At 50.2% G+C, this 21,181-nt stretch overlaps 1 protein-coding gene and 1 long non-coding RNA gene across 2 annotated transcripts in view; one reads left to right on the forward strand and one right to left on the reverse strand.

Annotated features, from left to right (window-relative positions):
• The window catches only part of ttn.2 (titin, tandem duplicate 2), a 174,926-nt gene that overhangs the window by 57,154 nt on the left and 96,591 nt on the right, over positions 1 to 21,181 (forward strand). Inside the window, exons 81-119 of the mRNA XM_052081957.1 lie at positions 80 to 289; positions 378 to 455; positions 559 to 585; positions 956 to 1,012; positions 2,344 to 2,388; positions 3,092 to 3,154; positions 3,234 to 3,302; positions 3,382 to 3,447; positions 3,512 to 3,559; positions 3,676 to 3,989; positions 4,380 to 4,655; positions 4,866 to 5,060; positions 5,445 to 5,831; positions 6,036 to 6,465; positions 6,577 to 6,972; positions 7,088 to 7,180; positions 7,835 to 7,936; positions 8,636 to 8,713; positions 8,861 to 9,598; positions 9,753 to 9,806; positions 12,220 to 12,285; positions 12,399 to 12,476; positions 12,597 to 12,680; positions 12,828 to 12,872; positions 13,012 to 14,610; positions 14,971 to 15,021; positions 15,099 to 15,497; positions 15,584 to 15,862; positions 15,940 to 16,209; positions 16,280 to 16,419; positions 16,498 to 16,624; positions 17,006 to 17,272; positions 17,356 to 17,622; positions 17,753 to 18,016; positions 18,268 to 18,407; positions 18,529 to 18,655; positions 18,727 to 18,993; positions 19,449 to 19,715; positions 19,826 to 20,092. Coding sequence (XP_051937917.1) covers positions 80 to 289; positions 378 to 455; positions 559 to 585; positions 956 to 1,012; positions 2,344 to 2,388; positions 3,092 to 3,154; positions 3,234 to 3,302; positions 3,382 to 3,447; positions 3,512 to 3,559; positions 3,676 to 3,989; positions 4,380 to 4,655; positions 4,866 to 5,060; positions 5,445 to 5,831; positions 6,036 to 6,465; positions 6,577 to 6,972; positions 7,088 to 7,180; positions 7,835 to 7,936; positions 8,636 to 8,713; positions 8,861 to 9,598; positions 9,753 to 9,806; positions 12,220 to 12,285; positions 12,399 to 12,476; positions 12,597 to 12,680; positions 12,828 to 12,872; positions 13,012 to 14,610; positions 14,971 to 15,021; positions 15,099 to 15,497; positions 15,584 to 15,862; positions 15,940 to 16,209; positions 16,280 to 16,419; positions 16,498 to 16,624; positions 17,006 to 17,272; positions 17,356 to 17,622; positions 17,753 to 18,016; positions 18,268 to 18,407; positions 18,529 to 18,655; positions 18,727 to 18,993; positions 19,449 to 19,715; positions 19,826 to 20,092 — 8,730 coding nt within the window. The remainder of the gene's footprint in view (positions 1 to 79; positions 290 to 377; positions 456 to 558; positions 586 to 955; positions 1,013 to 2,343; positions 2,389 to 3,091; positions 3,155 to 3,233; positions 3,303 to 3,381; positions 3,448 to 3,511; positions 3,560 to 3,675; positions 3,990 to 4,379; positions 4,656 to 4,865; positions 5,061 to 5,444; positions 5,832 to 6,035; positions 6,466 to 6,576; positions 6,973 to 7,087; positions 7,181 to 7,834; positions 7,937 to 8,635; positions 8,714 to 8,860; positions 9,599 to 9,752; positions 9,807 to 12,219; positions 12,286 to 12,398; positions 12,477 to 12,596; positions 12,681 to 12,827; positions 12,873 to 13,011; positions 14,611 to 14,970; positions 15,022 to 15,098; positions 15,498 to 15,583; positions 15,863 to 15,939; positions 16,210 to 16,279; positions 16,420 to 16,497; positions 16,625 to 17,005; positions 17,273 to 17,355; positions 17,623 to 17,752; positions 18,017 to 18,267; positions 18,408 to 18,528; positions 18,656 to 18,726; positions 18,994 to 19,448; positions 19,716 to 19,825; positions 20,093 to 21,181) is intronic.
• On the reverse strand, positions 3,801 to 5,017 carry LOC127611443 (uncharacterized). Its single transcript, XR_007965324.1, has 3 exons — positions 4,903 to 5,017; positions 4,213 to 4,368; positions 3,801 to 3,876 (listed from the first exon to the last, which is right to left on the reverse strand). It is a non-coding gene; the product is annotated as an uncharacterized LOC127611443 (long non-coding RNA).

Below are 21,181 nucleotides of genomic sequence, written 5' to 3' on the forward strand. Positions count from 1 at the left end.
TACCCAATGTGGATGTTGTCCCTCGCCGGGCCTCACGCCATCCTCTCACCCCGCTGCCATCCTTCTTTGTCTGTTGTAGCCGAGCAAATTCATTTCACCAAGCGCATCCACAACGTGGAGGTGAACGAGCGTCAGGCGGCCACCTTCGAGTGCGAGGTTTCCTTCGACAATGCGGTGGTGTCCTGGTACAAGGACACCTGGGAGCTGAGAGAAAGCACCAAGTACAAGTTCCGCAGCGAAGGCCGAAGACATTTCATGGTTATCCAAAACGTGAGCGTGGAGGATGAAGGTGTGTAGTAGCGCGCCGGCCCAGGTCCTCCATCCTGGCTCATTTGACTGTCTTTCATGACCGCCAACCAGTGACTTCTCTCACTTAGGCGTGTACTCCGTGATTGTGAGGTTGGAACCCCGGGGCGAAGCAAAGAGCAGCGCTGAGCTCTATTTGTCTGGCAAAGGTACCCCACGGCGCTACCTTTGACCACCCTCAGATTGACACTCTTGTGTTTGACACCAGCTTCTTCTTCTTCTTCTTCTTCTTCTTCACTCCCTTTCTCACAGAGATCCAATTAGCCATGGTTCCCTTTGGTAAGTACTTTCTTTTCTAGAGCACAAAATCCTGGTCTTTAGCAGTCTTTCAAAGTTGAGCAAAGGACCCGACCGCATGACTCAAATCTTGAACTCACGCAAGCTGCGTTAGCGGCCAAGACGGTTAGCGGTTCACTTTCCCAACCTGGGGGCTTGCTTTGGGAGATATACGCAAGCTTTGAGTCACCCATAATGACTTGATTCATTCATCCTACTAGTGAATGAAGGAATGTACTCTCAGCACATGAACAATTCGCCCGTGTTCTGAATTCATGATGAGACAATGAAGGAAAGCTCCGTGCAATGGACCAATTAACGATTACTGTGAACACGGGGTTGACGGATAACGACGAAACAAATTGTTGTGTAGATATACAAGACGTTCCTGTGGAGAGGCCTGAAGCGCCTTCGTCAGTGGACGTTCAAGGTAAGACTGATCTCCGTATCCTATTTGCATGTTTGTGACCCACTCTGGCTAAGGAGCTCGCGTCGTTGCAAGGATTTGTTTGGACTTGTCCACAAAAATAGACCGGACGACGGAAAAAAAAATCACCCCAAATACCCTCCTTAGGTCTCTTTTTGTGTTTCCCAGCAGCCCAAAACCTAAAATGGTCATCGAAAGGTATGAAAAGAAGATATTAGGCCTTCCATTGGAATTTTTTCCCATAGACAATGGTCTTTTTTGGGGTGAAGAGAAAAAAATATTGCTTGACTGACAGTTTCGGGTGTCATTTCAGCCCTCATCTGCGCTGTCACTAGTTCCTGGTGACATGTCATCCAAACAGCTGACCGGGTCGGGCTACCTTCCAAATAAGGCTCCCCGACCCAAGGCTGCGCTGCAATCCTTGACTACCGCTGAAGCAACGTGTCCCAGGTGTGTGGGGGCATATAAGCCCCCTCGTCCCTGTTGATACTGCAATCTCCGCGCCTCTTCAACAACCCCAAAAAACCCCACCATTGTTTGGGGAAAAAAAACCCAATTTAAGCATAAGAAGACGAGGAACGTCATAGCGCTGTTATCAGAAGGCTGATATTGTCCTCTCTGGCACAGGAAAAGACTCCGTTTCTGCCAAAGATCTGTGCTATGCCCGGCAGCAAATGTGCCAGAGGGGCAAGCATATGGAGATATTTGCAAAAGCAAATTGCGTAGAGAATTTTTAGCCAGAGCCGGTCACATTTGTAAACAGAGTAAACACCGGCATATTAGCGGTTGAGCGATCACAAATGTGCAATTTTTTAAAAATGATTTTTTAAAATTGTCCTCTGTCTCATGACCTGGTTGCCATCTGGTGGAGTGGTGCTGTTGTTGTGCACCCCGATTGACTGGTGTCATTCTTTCATCTGCATCTGGGATTACCCTTAACATACTTTGTGAATGTGAAAGTGTTTCCGCTACTCTTTTGTGCAAAAGTATTCACGTGACAATTATGTGTCAATGCCAAAAGGGGGCTTGAAATGACATCTTGCCGTCGTCTGTGTCAAAAATGTGTTTGGCCTTGTGGGACATCACGCCCATTTGCACAAAGGCATGATTGAGGTGTGTATGCAAGCTCAAGTTCTTGATGAGCCCCATGCGGAGGCAATTTCCGCTGCAGGATTCGCTTTTGGAACATCGCTTTGTGGTGTTTATGGAAATGCTTTCTTTTGGCAATTGCAGCCACTCTCTACGCCACGTGAAAATGCTGGGGTTTACTCGACATCAAACTGTAACGAGTTTGTGATACAACAGAGATGACATTTCTTTTCTCTTTGTTCAAGAATCCGCTGAGCTTTATCATTACGAGGAAGAAATTGAGCCTGCAGGTATTCACACTTTTCTCCTCATTGTCATTCGTGTTCACATTCCACCTTATTCATAACATATTAATGCTTGATGCTGTTTATTCGAAGTGCTTGTAATTTGGTAAAAAAATTGGGCGAAACCTTGCGGCCGCGTTCATCTCTGAAGAGTGCCTGGAAAAGAAACAATTGAAACGGTTGCTTCTAAACACAAGGGCAGACATCCTGGATCATTCTGGGCATGACTTGTGGGAACATTTTATTCTTCTACTAATGCCTGACATGTCTTTTAAATTTCACTTGGCTAAGTCAGAGCGGTGTCGGGGGCTGAGTTGCTTTCAAGGACCACAAATGGCATAAAATGCTCCCTTGAAAGAAGATTGGTCAACATCCTGTTCCTTCTGGAGGCGATTTTGGACGGCGACTCATGATAGACATGCCCAACAAGTGTCAAGGTGCTAACTAAAAGTTGTATCCATCGAGGAATTACCACACAACTTGAAAGAGTCCTCCACCACGACTGAAATGGCCCTTAAATTAAATAGTTATTTTTTTGGTCCTCTTACATCACCTCTTGTTTGGTGACTTCGCCAGACAAGGGGGTCCTTCTGTCCCTCTTCTTGCCTTTTGGACCCTGGTGATTCTTGCCGAGGGGCCTGTGATATGTCCCCTCTGAATTTCAAAATAAAACTCATTGCGGAAAAAAAAACATTTGTCTCTCTGGCAGTTACCGTCCAGGAGAGATTGGAGAGCCAGGAAGTGGAAGTGAGAGAGGAAATGCTTTCCAGAGGTACCAAGACTTCGAAGAAGTCCTGCGAGTGTCTTCTTTGGTATCTTCTAGCTAACTTGATTAGTTTTTCCTTTCCAAGTGGCCAAAAGCAAGGAAGAGCAGAGAGTGGAGCCAGCAGCAGAAAAGGAAGAAGCGACCCCCCCGCAAGGTGAGCAACCCACACTGCGGGTCACTTAGCATTGACCACCTTAGCCAGCAGGTGACTGACAGAGTTGTGAATATCACAGTGACCAAAGTGGCAGAGGAGGTTCGAATGGAGAAGAAGAAGAAGAAAGTCATCACCCCAGTTAAAGGTAGTTTGTTCTCTTTGACGATCATTTTCTGATCAGTCGCTTATGTGCTTGAATGTCTCCAAAGAACCAGAAGAAGTCACACAGCTGCCGCCACTGCAGGAGCCAACGAAAGGTACTTGTTACTACTTCCTGTAGCCTCTCACCTCTTGTTATTGATTGTCCTGTCTGTCTGTCACTAACATCTCAACGAGCCCTTTTGCGCTAATTTCTGTATTGCCTACCCCGAAGACGAGCCCAAGTCGCCTGTACTGGCAGAACCTAAAAAGCTTCCACCTGAAGTCAAGACAGTGGTGAAACCTGATCCCGAGCTGGAGCTCAAAGTCAAGCCAGTGGCAAAGCCTGATCCGGAGCCCATCGTCAAGCCAGTGATAATGCCTGAGGTTGAGCCAGAGATTCAAGTCAAACCGGTGGCCAAGCCCAAACCGGAGACTGAACCAGAGCCCAAAGTCAAGCCTGTGGCGAAGACCAAACCGGAGCCCGAGCCAGAGCCTAAAGTCAAGCCAATGGCGAAGCCCAAACCGGAGCCTGAGCCAAAGCCCAAAGTCAAGCCAGTGGCGGAGCCCAAACCGGACCCCGAGCCAAAGCCCAAAGTCAAGCCGGAGGCAGAGCCCAAACCAGAGCCCGAGCCAAAGCCCAAAGTCAAGCCGGTGGCGGAGCTCAAACCAGAACCCGAGCCAAAGCCCAAAGTCAAGCCGGAGGCAGAGCCCAAACCAGAGCCCGAGCCAAAGCCCAAAGTCAAGCCGGTGGCGGAGCTCAAACCGGAACCCGAGCCAAAGCCCAAAGTCAAGCCGGTGGCGGAGCCCAAACCGGAGCCCGAGCCAAAGCCCAAAGTCAAGCCAGTGGCGGAGCCCAAACCGGAGCCCGAGCCAAAGCCCAAAGTCAAGCCCGTGGCAGAGCTCAAACCGGAGCCCGAGCCAAAGCCTAAAGTCAAGCCGGTGGTGGAGCCCAAACCGGAGCCCGAGCCAAAGCCCAAAGTCAAGCCAGTGGCGGAGCCCAAACCGGAGCCCGAGCCAAAGCCCAAAGTCAAGCCCGTGGCAGAGCCCAAACCGGAGCCCGAGCCAAAACCCAAAGTCAAGCCAGTGCCGGAGCACATACCAGAGCCTGAGCCAAAGCCTAAAGTCAAGCCGGTTGCAGAGCCCAAACTGGAGCCCGAGCCCAAAGTCAAGCCCGTGGCGGAGCCCAAACCGGAGCCCGAGCCAAAACCCAAGGTCAAGCCAGTGCCGGAGCACAAACCAGAGCCTGAGCCAAAGCCTAAAGTCAAGCCGGTGGCGGAGCCCATGCCGGAGCCCAAACCGGAGCCCGAGCCAAAGCCCAAAGTCAAGCCGGTGGTGGAACCCAAACCAGAGCCCGAGCCAAAGCCCAAAGTCAAGCCCGTGGCAGAGCCCAAACCGGAGCCCGAGCCAGAACCCAAAGTCAAGCCATTGCCGGAGCACAAACCAGAGCCTGAGCCAAAACCCAAAGTCAAGCCGGTGGCGGAGCACAAACCGGAGCCCGAGCCAGAGCCCAAAGTCAAGCCGGTGGCAGAGGCCAAACTGGAGCCAGAGCCAAAGCCCAGAGTCAAGCTGGTGGCGGAGCCCAAACCAGAGACCGAGCCAAAGCGTAAAGTCAAGCCGGTGGCGGAGCCCAAACCGAAGCTCGAGCCGGAGCCCAAAGTCAAGCCGGTGGCGAAGCCTCAACTGGAGCCCGAGCCAATGCCCAAAGTCAAGCCGGTGGCGGAGCCCAAACTGGAGCCCGAGCCAGAGCCCAAAGTCAAGCCGGTGGCGGAGCCCAAACCGGAGCCCAAGCCGGAGCCCAAAGTCAAGCCGGTGGCGGAGCTCAAACCGGAGCCCGAGACGGAGCCCAAAGTCAAGCCGGTGGCGGAGCCCAAACTGGAGCCCGAGCCAAAGCCCAAAGTCAAGCCAGTGGCGGAGCCCAAACCAGAGCCCGAGCCAAAGCCCAAAGTCAAGCCGGTGGCGGAGCCCAAACCGGAGCCCGAGCCAAAGCCCAAAATCAAGGAGGTGGCGGAGCCCAAACCAGAGCCCAAGCCAGAGCCCAAAGTCAAGCCAGTGGAGGAGCCCAAACCGGAGCCTGAGCCAAAGCCCAAAGTCAAGCCCGTGGCGGTGCGCAAACCGGAGCCCGAGCTGGAGCCCAAAGCCAAGCCGGTGGCGGAGCCCAAACCGGAGTCCGAGCCAAAGCCCAAAGTCAAGCCGGTGGCGGAGCCCAAACTGGAGCCCGAGCCAAAGCCCAAAGTCAAGCCCGTGGCGGAGCCCAAACCAGAGCCCGAGCCAAAGCCCAAAGTCAAGCCGGTGGCGGAGCCCAAACTGGAGCCCGAGCCAGAGCCCAAAGTCAAGCCGGTGGCGGAGCCCAAACCGGAGCCTGAGCCAGAGCCCAAAGTCAAGCCGGTGGTGGAGCCCAAACCAGAGCTCGAGCCAGAGCCCATGGTCAAGCCGGTGGTGGAGCCCAAACCAGAGCCAAAGCCCAAAGTCAAGCCGATGGCGGAGCCTAAACCGGAGCCCGAGCCAAAACCCAAAGTAACGCCGGTGGCGGAGCCCAAACCAGAGCCCGAGCCAAAGCCCAAAGTCAAGCCAGTGGCAGAGCCCAAACCGGAGCCTGAGCCAAAGCCCAAAGTCAAGCCGGTGGCAGAGCCCAAACCGGAGCCTGAGCCACAGCCCAAAGTCAAGCCGCTGGTGAAGCCCACACCGGAGCCAGAGCCCAAAGTCAAGCCGCTGGCGCAGCCCAAACCGGAGCCCGAGCCAGAGCCCAAAGTCAAGCCAAAGGAGGAGCCCAAATCTGAGCCCGAGCCAAAGCCCACAGTCAAGCCGATGGCGGAGACCAAACCGAAGCCAGAGCCCAAAGTCAAGCCCGTGACAAAACCTGAGCCCGAGCCAGAGCCCAAAGTCAAGCCGGCGGTGAAGCCAAAGCCAGAGGTTGAGCCTGAGCCAAAAGTCAAGCGGGTGGCAAAGCCCGAGCCAGAGCCTAAGGTCAAGCCCGTGGCAAAGCCCGAGCCAAATCCTGAACCAGAACCTGCACTGCCTAAAGGTACTTTCTGCCTTCTTCTCTGGTGTTCTTTGTGTTTGTGTTTTTCTGTGTGTGAGTTTCTTTGAGTGAAAGCCCATCTTTGAGTGTCAAACATGTCGATTTAACTCTCAGAAGAGCCAAAACCAGAACCTCTTAAGATAAAGTCCAAACCTGAAGTGCCAAAAGCAGAACCAGTGGCGGTAGCTGAACCAGAGCCTGTGGTGGCACCTCAACCACCAAAACCTGGGCCTGTGGTGGAGCCCAAACCACCCACTCCGGAGCCTGTAGTGGAAACTAAGGCTCCGAAACCGAAGCCTGAAGTGGCATCCAAACCACACAAACCAGAGCCTGTGGAGGTATCCAAACCAGAGCATGTGGAGGTACCACAACCTCCCAAACTGGAGCCAGTGGAGAGAGCCAAACCCCCCAAACTGGTACCTGTGGTGAAAAAGACTGAAGTAGTAGAGCCCAAGGTTCCAGAAGTAGAACAACCAAAGGCCAAAGAACCAAAGGAACCTTCCAAAAAAGGTACGCATCTTCCAGCCATGGGCTTTTGCTCATCTTCTTAAATCTCAAAGTGGGAAGGTGCTCGCCATTCTTCCAAGAATTTAGTTTACTGATTGACCAAGATCTTGTCCCAAAGTGCCAAAGAAGCCACTGAAGAAGGAAGCTGCTGCAGAACCGCAGAAGCCCCCCAAAGAAGAAACGCTACAGAAGAAACCTGTGGTCACCAAAGGTACCTGAAGCTCAACCATCAAGAGTGCAATCTTATACTCCTCTTAACGTCATGTGCGCTTCATCATGAATTGTTGTTCCAAAGTTGTGCTTCATCCCGTTGTTTGGTTTATCATGTATTGTTCATCGCGAGTTGTTCTTGGCATGTGATTGTCATGATGTCATTTGTCAGTCCTGCTGTGTGGTTTGTTGTGTTATTTCATGTGTTGTTCATCACGTGTGGATCTTAATGTCGTTTGTCAGATTTTTGGGTTTTTTTTTTACGATTTGTTCTTCATATTTGGTTCCTCTGTGGTTCTTCAAGAGTGGCTTGTCACATATTCTTTATCTGTGATATTTTGTGGGGTTTTTTACTGTGTTTTCTTCTTGCTGTTTGTCATGTGTGGCTCTTCGTTGATTTTACTTCTGTGATTGGTTTATTTATTTTGGCATAGCTGTACTTCATCACATTTGGCACTTCATTTCCTCGTGCCTTGTTTTTCTTTGTGCAGTTTCTTCATATGTAGCTCTTCATATGTGGTTGTTCATCATTGGTGCTTAAAACATGGTTCCTCATGTGTGGTTCTCACATGCGGTTCCTTGTATCATGCGGTTCTTCATGCATCTTCTGCTCCTAGTCATTTTGTGATGCTAATTGCTTTGTTATTCTTCCAAGTTCCTGTTGTGGCAGAGAAGATAGGAGAAGAACCAAAACCAGCAAAGAAAGCCGAACCTGTTCTGCTTCCTCCCAAGGAAGATCTGGCCGAGCCAAAAAGAGGTACTTGGATGTTTGTGCTCACACCTGTCACCTGTAGGGGGCACCATTGCCACACCCCAGACCATCTGTGCTAAATGGCTTTCATTTTAGTTGTTCAACAAGGCTTTGTAGGTTTGTGTGCGCTCGCACGTTGGTCTGGTCTTCATGTGATATGCATGTAATTGTGTCAAAACTTCTTCAAGCTCGGAACGCTGCTCTTGTACTCCAGCACATGCCTCCTACACAACCTCAGCAGAGTTGTCATACACCTGACTCACTCCTGGTTACAAATGGGGAGAAAATAGCAGAGAAAACCCGAGATAAACCCGAGCAAGTATCAGAAAAAGGTGCAAAGACACTTCCTGGTAAGCCTGATGATCTACTAGAGAGGTTTCATGAAAAACCTCATAAAGTACCAGGAAACCTTCATGGCGTACATGATAAAGTACCAGAGAGAGAATCAGAGGGTCTTTATGATAATCTCCTTCATCCTCTATTTCTTCCTCCTCTACTTTCTACTTTCCTCTTCATCATGCATGCACATTTTGAAGAGCTGTTCTCTGGTAGAAAACCTTGCGCTTTAGGCTCTCCGAGCAGCTGGAGAACTCTTGCAGACTCACCTCTCGTTTGTGCCCGCTTGTTGAGCCTAAATGACTCTCTCCGCTTTTTTTGTTGGTTTTTTTCCCCCTTTTGCATACACCTTGGATGACAAACTTGAAGGTTTGGAACCTCAGCAATTTGTCAAGGCGCCACCTTCGGAGGGTGAACCAGAGAAGAAAGTATCTCTTCCAGAAAAAGGTATCAGCAAAGGGACAGCATCAAACCCTCTTGAAGCATCTGATATCTTTTTTTCCCCTCCTCAATGCTGTTGTCTCACGATTGATTGTCTGTGTTTTGCTGTCATTTCTTGGCGCCGCTCTATGACGCCCCCTCTTGGTGTCTCAGAGAAGCCAGTCAGGCTTGAGCAGCGTCAGGAAGTGCATCACGTGATGGAGACGGAGTCTTTCACTGAGGAAGCTTCGTCTTACGAGGCCGAGCGAGAAGACCGAGCCCAAGTTTCGTATGAGCAGGCCTTGTGCCCGGCGGGACAAGTGAAGGTTTCATTGACTGAGACCCGCACGAAACGGTCGAAACCTCGAGAAGAGATATCTGCTACTGACAGGAAGGAGGAGACTGCTGTGATTACTGAGAAAGAAGAAGAGCTTAAGAAAGAGCAGCGGACTACCAAAGACGTTAGGGCTGAAAGCAAAGATGAGGAACAAGTCGTGGCAGTCAAGAAAGAAACCATGGCGACTATCCGGAAAGAAACTAAGGAAGCTAGTGTCAAACCCTCGATGGTGAAACAGGAAATAGTCATAGGGGTGCCCCACCGAGACCATGTTGACATCGCTGCATCTTCCGCACGAGACAAAGGAAGCCGCAGTCCAGATGACCAGGTGGTAGAATCAGCCAATGTTGTAGCTAAAGATGAACAATTAGCGGTGAGTCACCAGGTAGCTGAGGAAAAGCAAGAGAATAGTCCACTGATCGAGGCAAAAATGAAAGCAGAAGCACCGGTCTCGGTGCCAGATATCCCGTCCCAGCAAATGCATCGTAAGGACAAAACCCCAAAGAAAGACTCAAGTCTTCAGATTAGAACATCAAGAAAAAGCCGAGAGAGAGAAGACAAAGCTGCTGAACGAGGTACACCGAGGGGCATTAACTTCAGCCACATCTGTAATTCTCTCATTCTCTTTTGTCACAGTTCTTTGGGTTTTTGTTGTTTGTTTGTTTTTTTTGGGGGGGGATTCTTTGTTTTTCGTCCTAACATCTTGCGTTTAACCCCTGTTTTTTAAAGAAGCTGACAAGTTTCCCGCCGTTGTGGAGAGACTGGAAAAAGAAGCTGAGAGAGGTAGCACAGCAGCACATTTGCCTTCGGACTGACCAATTCCCGGTTGTCTTTCTAACTAAGATGTTGTCTATGTTGTCTGGTTCTAATATCTTGGCACCGCATCATGGTGCTTTTGCTTCACTCTTCCCGCAATATCTCTGCTTCCCCATTAAGCATCTGTGGAAGGAAAGCAAAGGGAGTCACTGAGGAGCAGCTTCCTGTCTGAGGAAGCCTCGGACAGCCGGCTGGGGGAAGACCGAGACAAGAGCAAAGATGCGGATGAAATCTCAAAACCCAGGGTTTGCATACCTGTTACTGACGGTTCCGAGAGCCTGGGCCTTCAAGAACGTTCAGAATTCAACCAGGGTTCAGGAGTCCGATTTAATCTGAAACTGCCACAGGCAACCAGTGAGAAGGATATAACCAGAGGAGACAAAACCCAAGTTGAAGCATCCACGTCACCCGTTAGGCAGTCATCAGATAAACATCTGCTGGCTGAGCACGACGTGAAACAAACAATTGATAATTTGCGAGATGTCGAGCCTCAGAAACCAAGACGAGACAAGACATATGACCTTATACAAAGACATTCTGAAATGGAGTGGAAGGAAGTGACTGGTGACGAGAGAGGGCTTGCATTGGCAGGGAGCACAGAAGAACCTTTTAAAGTTGCAAACATTCAAAGCCCGAAAGGAACCGAAAGGACGTTAGTGGCGTCCCACCGTTTGGAGACTGCCCAGAAGGCACGGACAGAAGTTGCAGACGTTGAACAAATGAAACCATCGCACCTCACGGCGCTTGACGATTCAACACCTGAAAAACCTCCGTCAGTTCTGTTGGCCAATACAGTTGCAAGGAAACCGACTTCTGGCGTGGAATACCTCAGGGAACCTGCTGAGACCGAACCAGAGCTGTGTCAGTCATCACAGTCGGTTGTTCATTTGTCAGCGGGCACCCGTACACAGGCGGATGAGGGCGCGTGTCTCCTCCTCCACACGGACTCCACTGCTTCCCAGGTCGAGCCTCGAGTGTCAACGAACCAAGCTCCCACAGCGGTGGTTGCAGGTGAAGAACTGACTCGTGATCTTGAGAAAATACAAAAGTGTGAAGAGCTAATGGAGGAAGCTGCGGGACCTCAGAGGGAAGAAATTCAAACAGAAAGGGAAGAGGATGATGCTGCTCTCCTGATGTCACTTGCAGGAAAAGTCACCGACACTGAACCTGTTGTTGTTGCGAGAAGTCCTGAGGACTATGCTGGACTGGAGATGCCTAAAGAGGTGGCCTCTCTTCTTGACTCTGAAGGAAAGAAAAGAAAACAGCAAATAAAGAGCTTTGTTTTGCCTCAAGTAAGAAAAAACAAAGTCTGCCCAGTTCCCCCAGAGCAAGCTGTCCACATCCCAGGGCAAACAGATGTCAGCATTTTTGAAGGCGGCCAAAACAACCAACAACCCGAATTCAAATTGACATCCCCCAAAGAAAAAAGACAAAGTTTAAGTCGAGTAAAACACATTTCTGTAGAAGACGTGCGTGCGGATGCCTCCGTGGTTCAGGGAGGCCGTGTAAGTGGCAGAGAAGGAATCATAGGAGGAACACAGTTAGATAGTCCTCAGAGCACACCCGAGAGACTTGTCTTAAAATCAGATCGAGTGCAACCGGAGGAGCTGAAGCGTGAATTATTATTGGTGACAGAAAAAGAAGCAGATCTAAATCGAGTTCAGGAACTTGTAACTTCTATGATTGAAGCCAATGACATGGAAAGAGCTCTAGCAGCTTCGTTTGATGTCAATAGGACAGATGAAAGATATGAAGTTGAAATAGCCCCGAAAGACCTCGTAGGGCAGCAGAAACTTTTCTCAACTGAGCACGAGGGCGAACGAGATAAATCCAGCCAAGATCGTACTGACAGTGGAAAAGCAGAGTCCGAAGACCAAAGAAAAATGGAAGCACATGACAAAGCAATATCAAAAACAGAAATAAGTTTGATGGCCTCAGTCCAAGAACCTTCAGTAACAGATGAACCCAAACCAGCCCTCATGGAAAGCGCTCTCCTGCAGGCTGGGGCCAGTGAAGAAAGCAGGCTTTCATCTCAAAATGTCTGCAGAGGTACTGAGAAAGAATGTTTGGCGTGTCACTGATTTACGTGTCTTTGTGACCTGGAGTAAAATTCATTGTACAGCAGTTCTGCGTCACATCGGTTTCAGGGTCTCATGTCATGGCACCCATTTCCTCTGGGCACAAACAAGCATCCGCCTGTCCAGCCAGGTTTTTGAATGTTGCCTCTAAAGCGCCAGTCTGCCACGTCTCATGTCGCCACTACTTCCAAACCGAGCACATTAACCTCTTCAGTGTCTGTTTGTCCCTCTGGATATCTGTTTCTTCTTCTTGGCGTCGCCTGCATGGACGCTCTGACCTGTCATTTCGTTTCGTTTCCAAGCTCCGGTGGAGGAGTTGCGACCACCGGTCAAGGAACTGGCAGTCAAGCCGGCTCATCCCACAGAAGGTAGCAACCTCTTTGAATATCACTCTTGCGCGTCTGCGAATGCTGACATCATTCTAAGGCATACTCTGCTCAAGATTCAAATCTTGTTGACTTGATTTACCTTGTACTTGAAGAACGACAAGCACCTATACCGGCGGATATTGAAAAGCCAGATGAGGTTGAGCAGCTCCAAAAAACCACGACCACGCCAGGTATCCAAGGCTATTTTGATGGTTTTTCAATCATAAACCCATTGTCAACTCGTTTACCAGCAACAACTCTTTTTTTCTTTTTCCTCTTCATTTATGTATGTATATTTGTTACCGTTGAAGCAATCAAGCCGCTTGTAAAGGCTGAAGAGCCGACCGTGATGGTTGTGGAGGAAGAAAAAACTTTGATATTGACCCCTCAGACAGGTAGTTTGTCGGACCAATGAAAAGGGTTCTTTGTTTTATTGTTTACCGCTTGGTGTCGTCTGCATTGTTGAGGTTCAGAATGCTTTCGTCCATCTGTCAACCATTTCCACCATTAAATGACCTGATAACAACCTTTTCAACCTTTAGATGAAACCAAGGGGCCAGTTCAAGCACCAGCAGGAGTAAAGAAAGGTAGGAACAACGCTCACAACAAGACTTGAATCATGACAAATTCACTTTGTTTCTACTCAGTCTTTGTGTTTGGAGTCCATTGTCTGACATGTTGTTTGCGTGTGCCAACTTCTTGTAACGTGAACCTGTGCTGCCTCAGAACCAGCTCTTCTAAAAAAAGGTAAAGTTCCCATGGAAGAGACAGGGACCTTTGAGCTTCCGACTCTGAGAAAAACCACGCCAGTCACGAGGGAAGAGGTGGAGCCGGAGCAGGAAAAGGTCTTTCTCAAGAAGGTTCCATTGGTATCACCTAAAGAGGTTGAGAAGGAGCAGAAACTTCGAGAGGCCACCCGGACCACACAAGTTGACATTGTCGAGCTGGTGCATAAAGAACACGAAGTTGAGACGAAAGTTACCACTGCGAGGTCCGTCGAGGAGAGAACACCACGACACAAAGCAGAGGTGGAGAAAGAGCAGGAAATTCCAAGGCCGGAACCAGAACTAGAAAAAGATACTAAGCCTAAATGGCGCCATCAAAAAGGAACTCCAAAAGACGATAAACCGGAAGAAACCATTTCATGGAAGAAAACTCCCAGAGCTCCAAAGGAGGAGCAACCGGCCCCTCCTACTGTTGCCTTGAAAAAAGTTAAAAAACTGCCCTCCGATGAACAAGAACAAGAAGTTGTCAAACTGAAACCCTTTGAGAAGCCAGTTGAAGCTACCCAAGATCCAGAGAAGGCTAAAGACGACACACCAGATAGGGACACCGTAGATTTCCAAAAGGGAACCAAGATCCCCAGGGAGACTGAGGAAAAGGAACCTCCAAAGATACCTGAGAAAACACCGGCCAAGGTAACGGAGCCCACAGCAAAAGTGCCAAAGCCAGTACCGAAGGAAAAACATGAGGAGCAAGAAGCTCGAGTACCAGTAAAGGCAAAGAAAAGCCCAGCAGTAGAGTCAGAGCCAGTGCCAGAGAAGGTCAATCTCAAGCCTTTCGCTCGACCTTCAGATGAAGCTATTGAACCTGAGAAGAAACCGTCAGCGATTGAAGGGAAGAAACCAACAGAAGATCTGCACAAGGAACATGTTAGCCCTGAGGACCAGCCCGAAGTGAAAGTACCGGCTGATACACCCAAGAAACCCGAGACCCCTCAAGCAGAAGAGGAAAAACTGGAGAAACTGAAGAGGCTTGAGCCTGCAAAGAAGATTCCCTCTCAAGTGCCATCTACTTTGAAGAAAGCGGATGAAGTTCTAGAGGAGCCAAAACCACTGCAGCTAAGGAAGGGAGTCACGCCCAAGGCCAAGGACCAAAAAGAGGTGCCTTTGACACCTCTAGAGCAAATCAAGAAAATTCGGCTGAAAAAGACACCACCAAAAGTTGAGAAAACTAAAGAAGTCGAAAAAATTCCTGAAGCCGCTAAACTCAAAAAGACTACCAAAACAGTTTCACCGACGGTCTCCCCAGAAGCAGCAGTCCCTCTCAAGAAAGTACCCAAAACGCCCTCGCCGGAAGATCAAGACGTGGCAAAGCCTCCAAAAGAAAACATTCCTCTATTCAGGGAAATTTCTCCTGGAGCGGTCGAGATGACAAAAGTCGCCACCCAGCCCGAGGAAGAGGTCTTTGAGGAGGACTTCAGGTTGCCCGAGGAGGCAGAGACAGAAGAGGAAGAGGCCTGGGGCTGGGAACTGGTTCCTGATGAAGACTGGGAAGGTGAAGTGGAGGAGGGCGCCCTGGAGGTGCCGGGGGCGACCAGGAGAGGTGAGACGTAGGAGGCGGGACAACCTGGGAAAAGAGCCATCCTTCATGCACGGAATAATCTCCATTCATTGCCATGGTCATGCCTCCATTTTCACACCGCTCACACACCATACCTGTTGTTGGTGGCCCTCAACCTTACTGGTTATGCTCTGAAGTCATTCCTGTCCACTTGTGTCTCGCCTTCATCTTCATGTCATGACGGCACTCGAACCAGGTGTCATACTTTCTTTGATTGAGTAGTGTAGCTCATTCACGCTCACTCATTCATGCTCATGACTCCACGTTTACTCGCAGCCGCTGGCAATTTTTAAGATGACCTTGTGTGCAACAAGCCAGTTCATATCTTGTGTTTCTGAACAGAGGGACAACCGGCAGAGGAAGCACTGAGAGGGAGAGGAAGAGGTCTCAAACGTGAGTTGCCTTTGACAGAATTCAGTCGCTAATGTCTGCCCATCCTGAAAGGCCTCTTCTTTTCATTTGTCTTTCAGCCAAGCTGACGCCATCGCCCGGTGAGGGCAGGGGTCGTGGCCTCAGGCCTGCCGGAAGGGGCACTCCTCCACCTCCGGAAGAGCCTTTTGGAGGATACAAACTCAAAGCTGTGCCCCTCAAGTTCATCAAGAAGCTGGAGGACATCATGCTGCTGGAGGCGGAGTCCATTGGTTCTTCTGCTGTGTTCGAGTGCCAGGTGTCACCGTCCACTGCTGTCACGTCATGGATGAAGGACGGCAGCAACCTGCGCGAGAGCCCCAAGCACAAATTCACCTCTGACGGCAAAGATCGGAAGATGATGGTGAAAGACGTGCAGCTGTCGGACACCGGGGAATACACCTGCGTCGCTAAAAACGCTGGCAAGGAAATCACCTGTACCGCCAAGCTCATTGTTGAAGGTGTGTAGTTGCTTCAGTAGGTCTTGGAGCTTTGGATAGACACGGGACTGTCAGGACCTCACTTGAATTGTCTTTCTCTTTTTCAGAGCTCCCTGTAAAATGGACCAAGGAATTGGTGCCGGAGATGTCGGCCGTGAAGGGTCAGCCGCTCTACCTGTCCTGTGAGCTGAACAAGGAGAGAGATGTCATCTGGAAGAAGAACGGCGAGCTCCTGAAGAAACAGGAAAATAAGTTCCAGATCAATATCATCGGCCTGGTACACGCCGTCACCATCCAAAATGCCATTGAGGAGGACGCCGGGTGCTACTCATGCGAAGTGGTCAACCAGAATGAGTTGAAGACATCAACGAATGTTAAAGTGACCGGTGAGTAGTTCGACTTGATTCTAGTGGCTCGCAATCTTTGTAACCTGGATTCTGACCATCTGGTCTGGTTAAAACAGAGGTCATCAAAGATTGGCTTTCAAGGCCTCTTAGGGACCAGCATGTGAAACCGAAGGCAACTGCCACCTTTAGAGGCGAGCTGTTTAAGGACACGCCAAATTGGAAATGGCTGAAAGGAGACAAGGAGCTGACTGCCTCCGACAAAGTAGAGATCAACAAGGATGGGAAGAACCTGACGCTGACCATCAAGAACTGCCAGCCTGACGACGTGTCGGACTACTCCGTGGAGGTGGAGGGACGTGTCTACGCCGCCAAGCTAACGCTAGGAGGTTGACATCTCATTGGTTTTATCTGCCGTGGTTTACCCTTTGGTGCACGTCATAACATGTCTTATCTCAGAGCGTGAGGCGGAGATCTTGAAGCCGCTGGCCAGTGTGGAGGTGTTCGAGAAGGAAGATGCTGCATTTGAGACTGAAATATCGGAGGATGACATTCCAGGGCAATGGAAGCTCAAAGGGGAGCCTCTGCTGAGATCCCCGGTATGACGGCCTGAAATTTTCTTTCTAATTATCTCTCTGGAGAGATTTTTCACTTGGGTAACAATTTTCCTCCCGTAGACCTGCGAGATCCAAATGGAGGGTGGCGTGCGCCAACTCAAGCTTAAAAAGTGTCAACTGGACCAGTCGGGTGAGGTGTCCTACCAGGCACTGAACGCTCAAACAAGCGCAATGCTCACCGTAAAAGGTAAGCAATGTATTCACGGCATCCCGGTGGGGAACTACCGCGACCCTGAGTTGGTTGTCTTTTTCCGTTTCTGTACAGTTTGAGGCCTAAAGTCAGAAATCAATTACATTCAGGTCCATGTGGACTTTAGGGCTTCTTTCATAGGTTTGCCAGTTGTATGTAAAATACGGAGGAGGACTCCAGTGACCCAAGATCCCTGTTCTTGTTATCTGTCTGTTTGTTTGTTCACTTGGGTTTGTCGTTCCGTCTGGTCTGGAAGCACATTCAGTGGGGTCTGCAGTGTATGTGGCGATACAACGGCAACTTTGCGTCTGACGTTTGCTGCCATTGTCATTGACGTATCTTTGGTGTGTCTGCCTGTCACATTCTGACATTCTTTAGAAATCCCAATGGACTTTGTTGTACCACTGAAGGACGTTAGCGTGCCTGAAAAGAAACAGGCCAAATTCGAGTGTGCCATTACCAGAGATGTCGCCAAAGCCATGTGGTACAGGGGCAGCGACATCATCACGCCAGACACCAAATATGACACCGTGGCTGATGGCAAGAAACACATGCTGATCATCAACTGCTGCGAGTTTGACGATGAGGACGAATACAGGATTGAGGTTTTGGGCAAAGAGTCCAAGGCGAGACTCACAGTGGAGGGTAGGTGGTGGACCTGTGGCATTGCGGGCGACATTCGTGTCACGCGTGATCTGTGTACTAATGCTTTGACGCTGCGGTTGTAGGCATCAGGCTCAAACTGATTTCGCCGCTCAAGGACCAAACGGTGAAAGAGGGCAGCACAGTTCTGTTTGAGCTGGAGCTCTCTCATGAAAACATTCCAGTCACCTGGTACAGGAATGATGTCAAAATCCATCCGAGCCGAACGGTGCTCAAGCACGTGGATGGAAAGCGTCATGTGCTGGAGATCAAGGACGTGACTCTAGATGATACTTGCCAGGTCAAGGCTGAGGCCAAAGGAGTGTCCTCAATGGCTAACTTGACCGTCATAGGTAACTCTTGCTTGTTATTGTCCTTCCAGGGCTCACGCCAGCGTCCTTGTCTACCATCTTTGTGCCTGGACCGCTTCCAGTCTCTGTCTTGTTAGTTTGGTGTCATGATTGTCCAATTGTATCTTTCCAGAGGGAGACGCTTACTTCACGGTCAAACTGCAGGACTACTCAGCAGTGGAGAAGGACAAGGTAGTGCTAGAATGTGAGCTCAACAAGGATGTTAAGGTGGTTTGGTACCACAATGAAGAGGAGGTGAAGGCTTCCAAGGTGGTCGCCATCAAGGCAGAGGGCACCCGCAGAATGTTGCTCATCAGGAAAGTCGCCGACATAGACAAGGGACAGTACGTGTGTGACTGTGGGACGGACAAGACCACGGCAAGCCTTCACGTTGACGGTAAAGTCCACAATTTGTCGTGGATGTTCATCAATGCCCCCGCATTGCCACCGAAATCAGCTTCTTGCACCTCGCGATGGGTCCGTGCCCGCTAATGCCACCTTTCGCAATATTCCAACACGCTCTAATCTCCATTTCTTCCCACGTCGTCTTCTTCAACACAATCTTCACGCTGCCATTCGCGTTGATGACTTTCTTGCGCCGCTCTCTTGGGAGTTTGTCACTAAGTTGTGGCCTCTCTTCAATGCTAGCCCGACACATCAAAGTGGTGCGGCCATTGTACGGCGTGGAGGTGCTTGAGGGCGAGACGGCCCGCTTTGAGGTGGAGCTGAGTGAGGACGATGTGCACAGCCAGTGGAAACTGAATGGACAAGTCCTAAATCCGTCTCCCGTATGTGAACCCGCAAGATCTTCTATTGCGCGTGTGTGTGTGTTTGTGTGCAAGTGTGAGATGTGAAATGGTGGTCCCGCGACCCCGATCTTAGTGTTGAAAAGTGCATCGGCGTCAACAGGATGTGGAGATGGTGGAGGACGGAACTAAGCACACCCTGGTACTGTACAACTGCAAGCTGCCTCAGACTGGCGAAATTTCGTTCAGCGCCGCTGACGCCAAGTGCTCGGCCAATCTGAAAGTGAAGGGTGAGCATCGGCATCTCCTCCGCCAACACCGCCCTCATTGCGACACTGACTGCCTCTGTGTCAATCAACAGAGATTCCCATTTCTTTCATCACGCCACTGGCTGACGTGCGCGTCTTTGAAAAGGACGATGCAAAGTTTGAGCTGGAGGTGTCCAGAGAACCAAAAAGCTTCCGTTGGTTCAAAGGCTCTCAGACACTGTCGAGCGATGACAAATATCAGCTGCTGCAAGACGGAAACAAACACGCTCTTGTCGTCAAATCTGCCAGATATGAAGATGAAGCCAAGTACCTGTTCGAAGCTGAAGACCAGAGAACATCAGGGAAGCTGATAATTGAAGGTACCTGACTTCGACTCGTGCAACGACAAGTCGTGTGAGACGCATTTGCATCGTTCAAAGTCAAGTATTTTCATCTCGAAATGCTCGCGTGCCGGCTGACCCGGTTCCCAGCGGAGCAGCGGGGTCCGGCGTGATCACAAGTGCATCATGTACACACACCTCTTGGATATGAGTAAAAAGATCGTTCCGAGAACTGGTCCACGACAATTCGTCCCCGCACATAACCAGCTTTGTCAAGTATCTGAGGGTCGCTTGGTACACTGGAAACAGGGATTTCCCCCAAACTGTTGCCGTTGGTCCAAATGTCTTGGTATGGTGTTAAGTTCCACCCTCTTTACTCCTAATAAACGGGATTCATCCTCCAACTTTGTAAATTCTGTGTTGGTCACTACTGGCGACTTCCGATTTGAGCAAGCATTGGTCAGCTGGAGTGTCAACACGGTCTTGTCTGTCAGGTATCCGCCTCGAGTTTCTCAAACCGATCAAGGACGTGACGGTGAAGGAGCGGGAGACGGCCGAATTCAGCGTGGAACTCTCCCACGAAAACATCCCGGTGCTGTGGTACAAAAACGGTGCACGCCTGCACCCCGGCAAGTTGGTGCACATGTCAGAGGACGGTAGAGTCCACACGCTGGCCTTCAAGGAGGTCTCTATTGATGACACCTCCATGATCAAAGTGGAGGCCATGGACAAGGTGTCCGAGGCCATGCTCACCGTGCTGGGTTAGTATGACAGCCCAGAGTCTTTGTGTTCGTGCATGCGTACGACTGCAGTCGTCACACAGCGAATCATGTCTGTGCGTTGACGCCATTAACCTGACATCATCTTGCAGAGGGCGACCTCTACTTCACGTCCAAGCTCCAAAACTACACCGCAATCGAAAAGGATGAGGTGGTGCTCTCCTGTGAGCTGAGCAAAGCCAGCGGCGAGGTCCGCTGGTTCAAAGACGGGAACGAACTCTTTGCCTCCAAGAACATTCTGATGCAGTCCGACGGCAGGAAGCGCATCCTCGTGATCCGCAAGGCAGCCAAGGGAGACATGGGAGCCTTCACGTGCGACTGCGGCACGGACAGAACCACAGCCCAGCTCAACATCGAAGGTACAAGTTGCGGCAGCAGCTCTGCAGACTTTTCCCGAGAACGTGAGACCTGAATCTCTGTAGAACACGACAACCTCGTACGCACAAATTGTTTGCAAGGTTCCGTCCGGCCTTCTGTGAACCACCGTTCGGATTTTTCAAATCAATTTTCAATGGGTGAGTGCTTCTTGTGTTTGGTTGTTTTCAGATGTACTTAAATGAATGCTTGTCTGTGGTTCGATCGCCTCATGGTGGGAGGACATAATGATATTATTTGGCGTGACCTTGTCGACTGGGAAAGAGCCAGAGACCACCTCGTTGTGGGGGTCCCGGTGAACTTAGTGGGGATTCAGGGGCGCTTCCCGTGGCTTCAGGTAGCTCTTCGCAGAGGCTTCTTACTTGTTGAGTTATCCCCAGTATTGTGTGCTGCAAGTTTTCTTCTTGGGGCTGGGCCTTTGTGCTTTAATTTGCGGGTCCTTCGTGGGGGTCAGCTGCGCTTTCTACCAGAGAAGATAAGAAGTTGAAGTTAGGAAACATCAGTGGTCTGGTTGGGCTTTAGTCCAACCTCTTAATCTTTTTGCCCAGGACACATGCGCAAATGTCCGCATGGTCTCACCCACTTTAGTCCTCAGGACGGGAGTCATTAATTAATTGTTCAGTCTGACTTTAACGCACGTGCGTGCGCTGGGGCTTGTTCGCCAACCGACATGTTTTTAAGGTACAGTATTGAGGAAGCAAGTTTTGAACGTTGGTCGTTCCTGCACAGCGCCTGAACTGCGTTCACACAAATTTGAGTCTCTGAATTCTTTCGTCAGTCGACATGCCCATGTCCACGTCGTCTGCTCTTTATTGCTTAGGAATAAGATTTGTCCTCAGAATTTGAAGCGAGCGTGAGGCCTTTCAAAGGCTTTTCAGCTCTGGACAGCAGCTGACGCTGATTGATCACAAAGTTGTGTTTCGCGGGGGCTCAAATTCTCTCTGTGGGTTCCGCATTTGTCCCCGTGTTCACGACAACCCTGCTGTGCTCACGCAAAACCATTTTTGAAATTTCCTCCACAAACATTATCTTAGAGGCTGGCTGATCCCTCCGACTTATGACATCCAGACCAT

Source organism: Hippocampus zosterae, chromosome 12 (genome assembly GCF_025434085.1).
Source record: "Hippocampus zosterae strain Florida chromosome 12, ASM2543408v3, whole genome shotgun sequence".
Classification (NCBI taxonomy): Eukaryota; Metazoa; Chordata; class Actinopteri; order Syngnathiformes; family Syngnathidae; genus Hippocampus; species Hippocampus zosterae.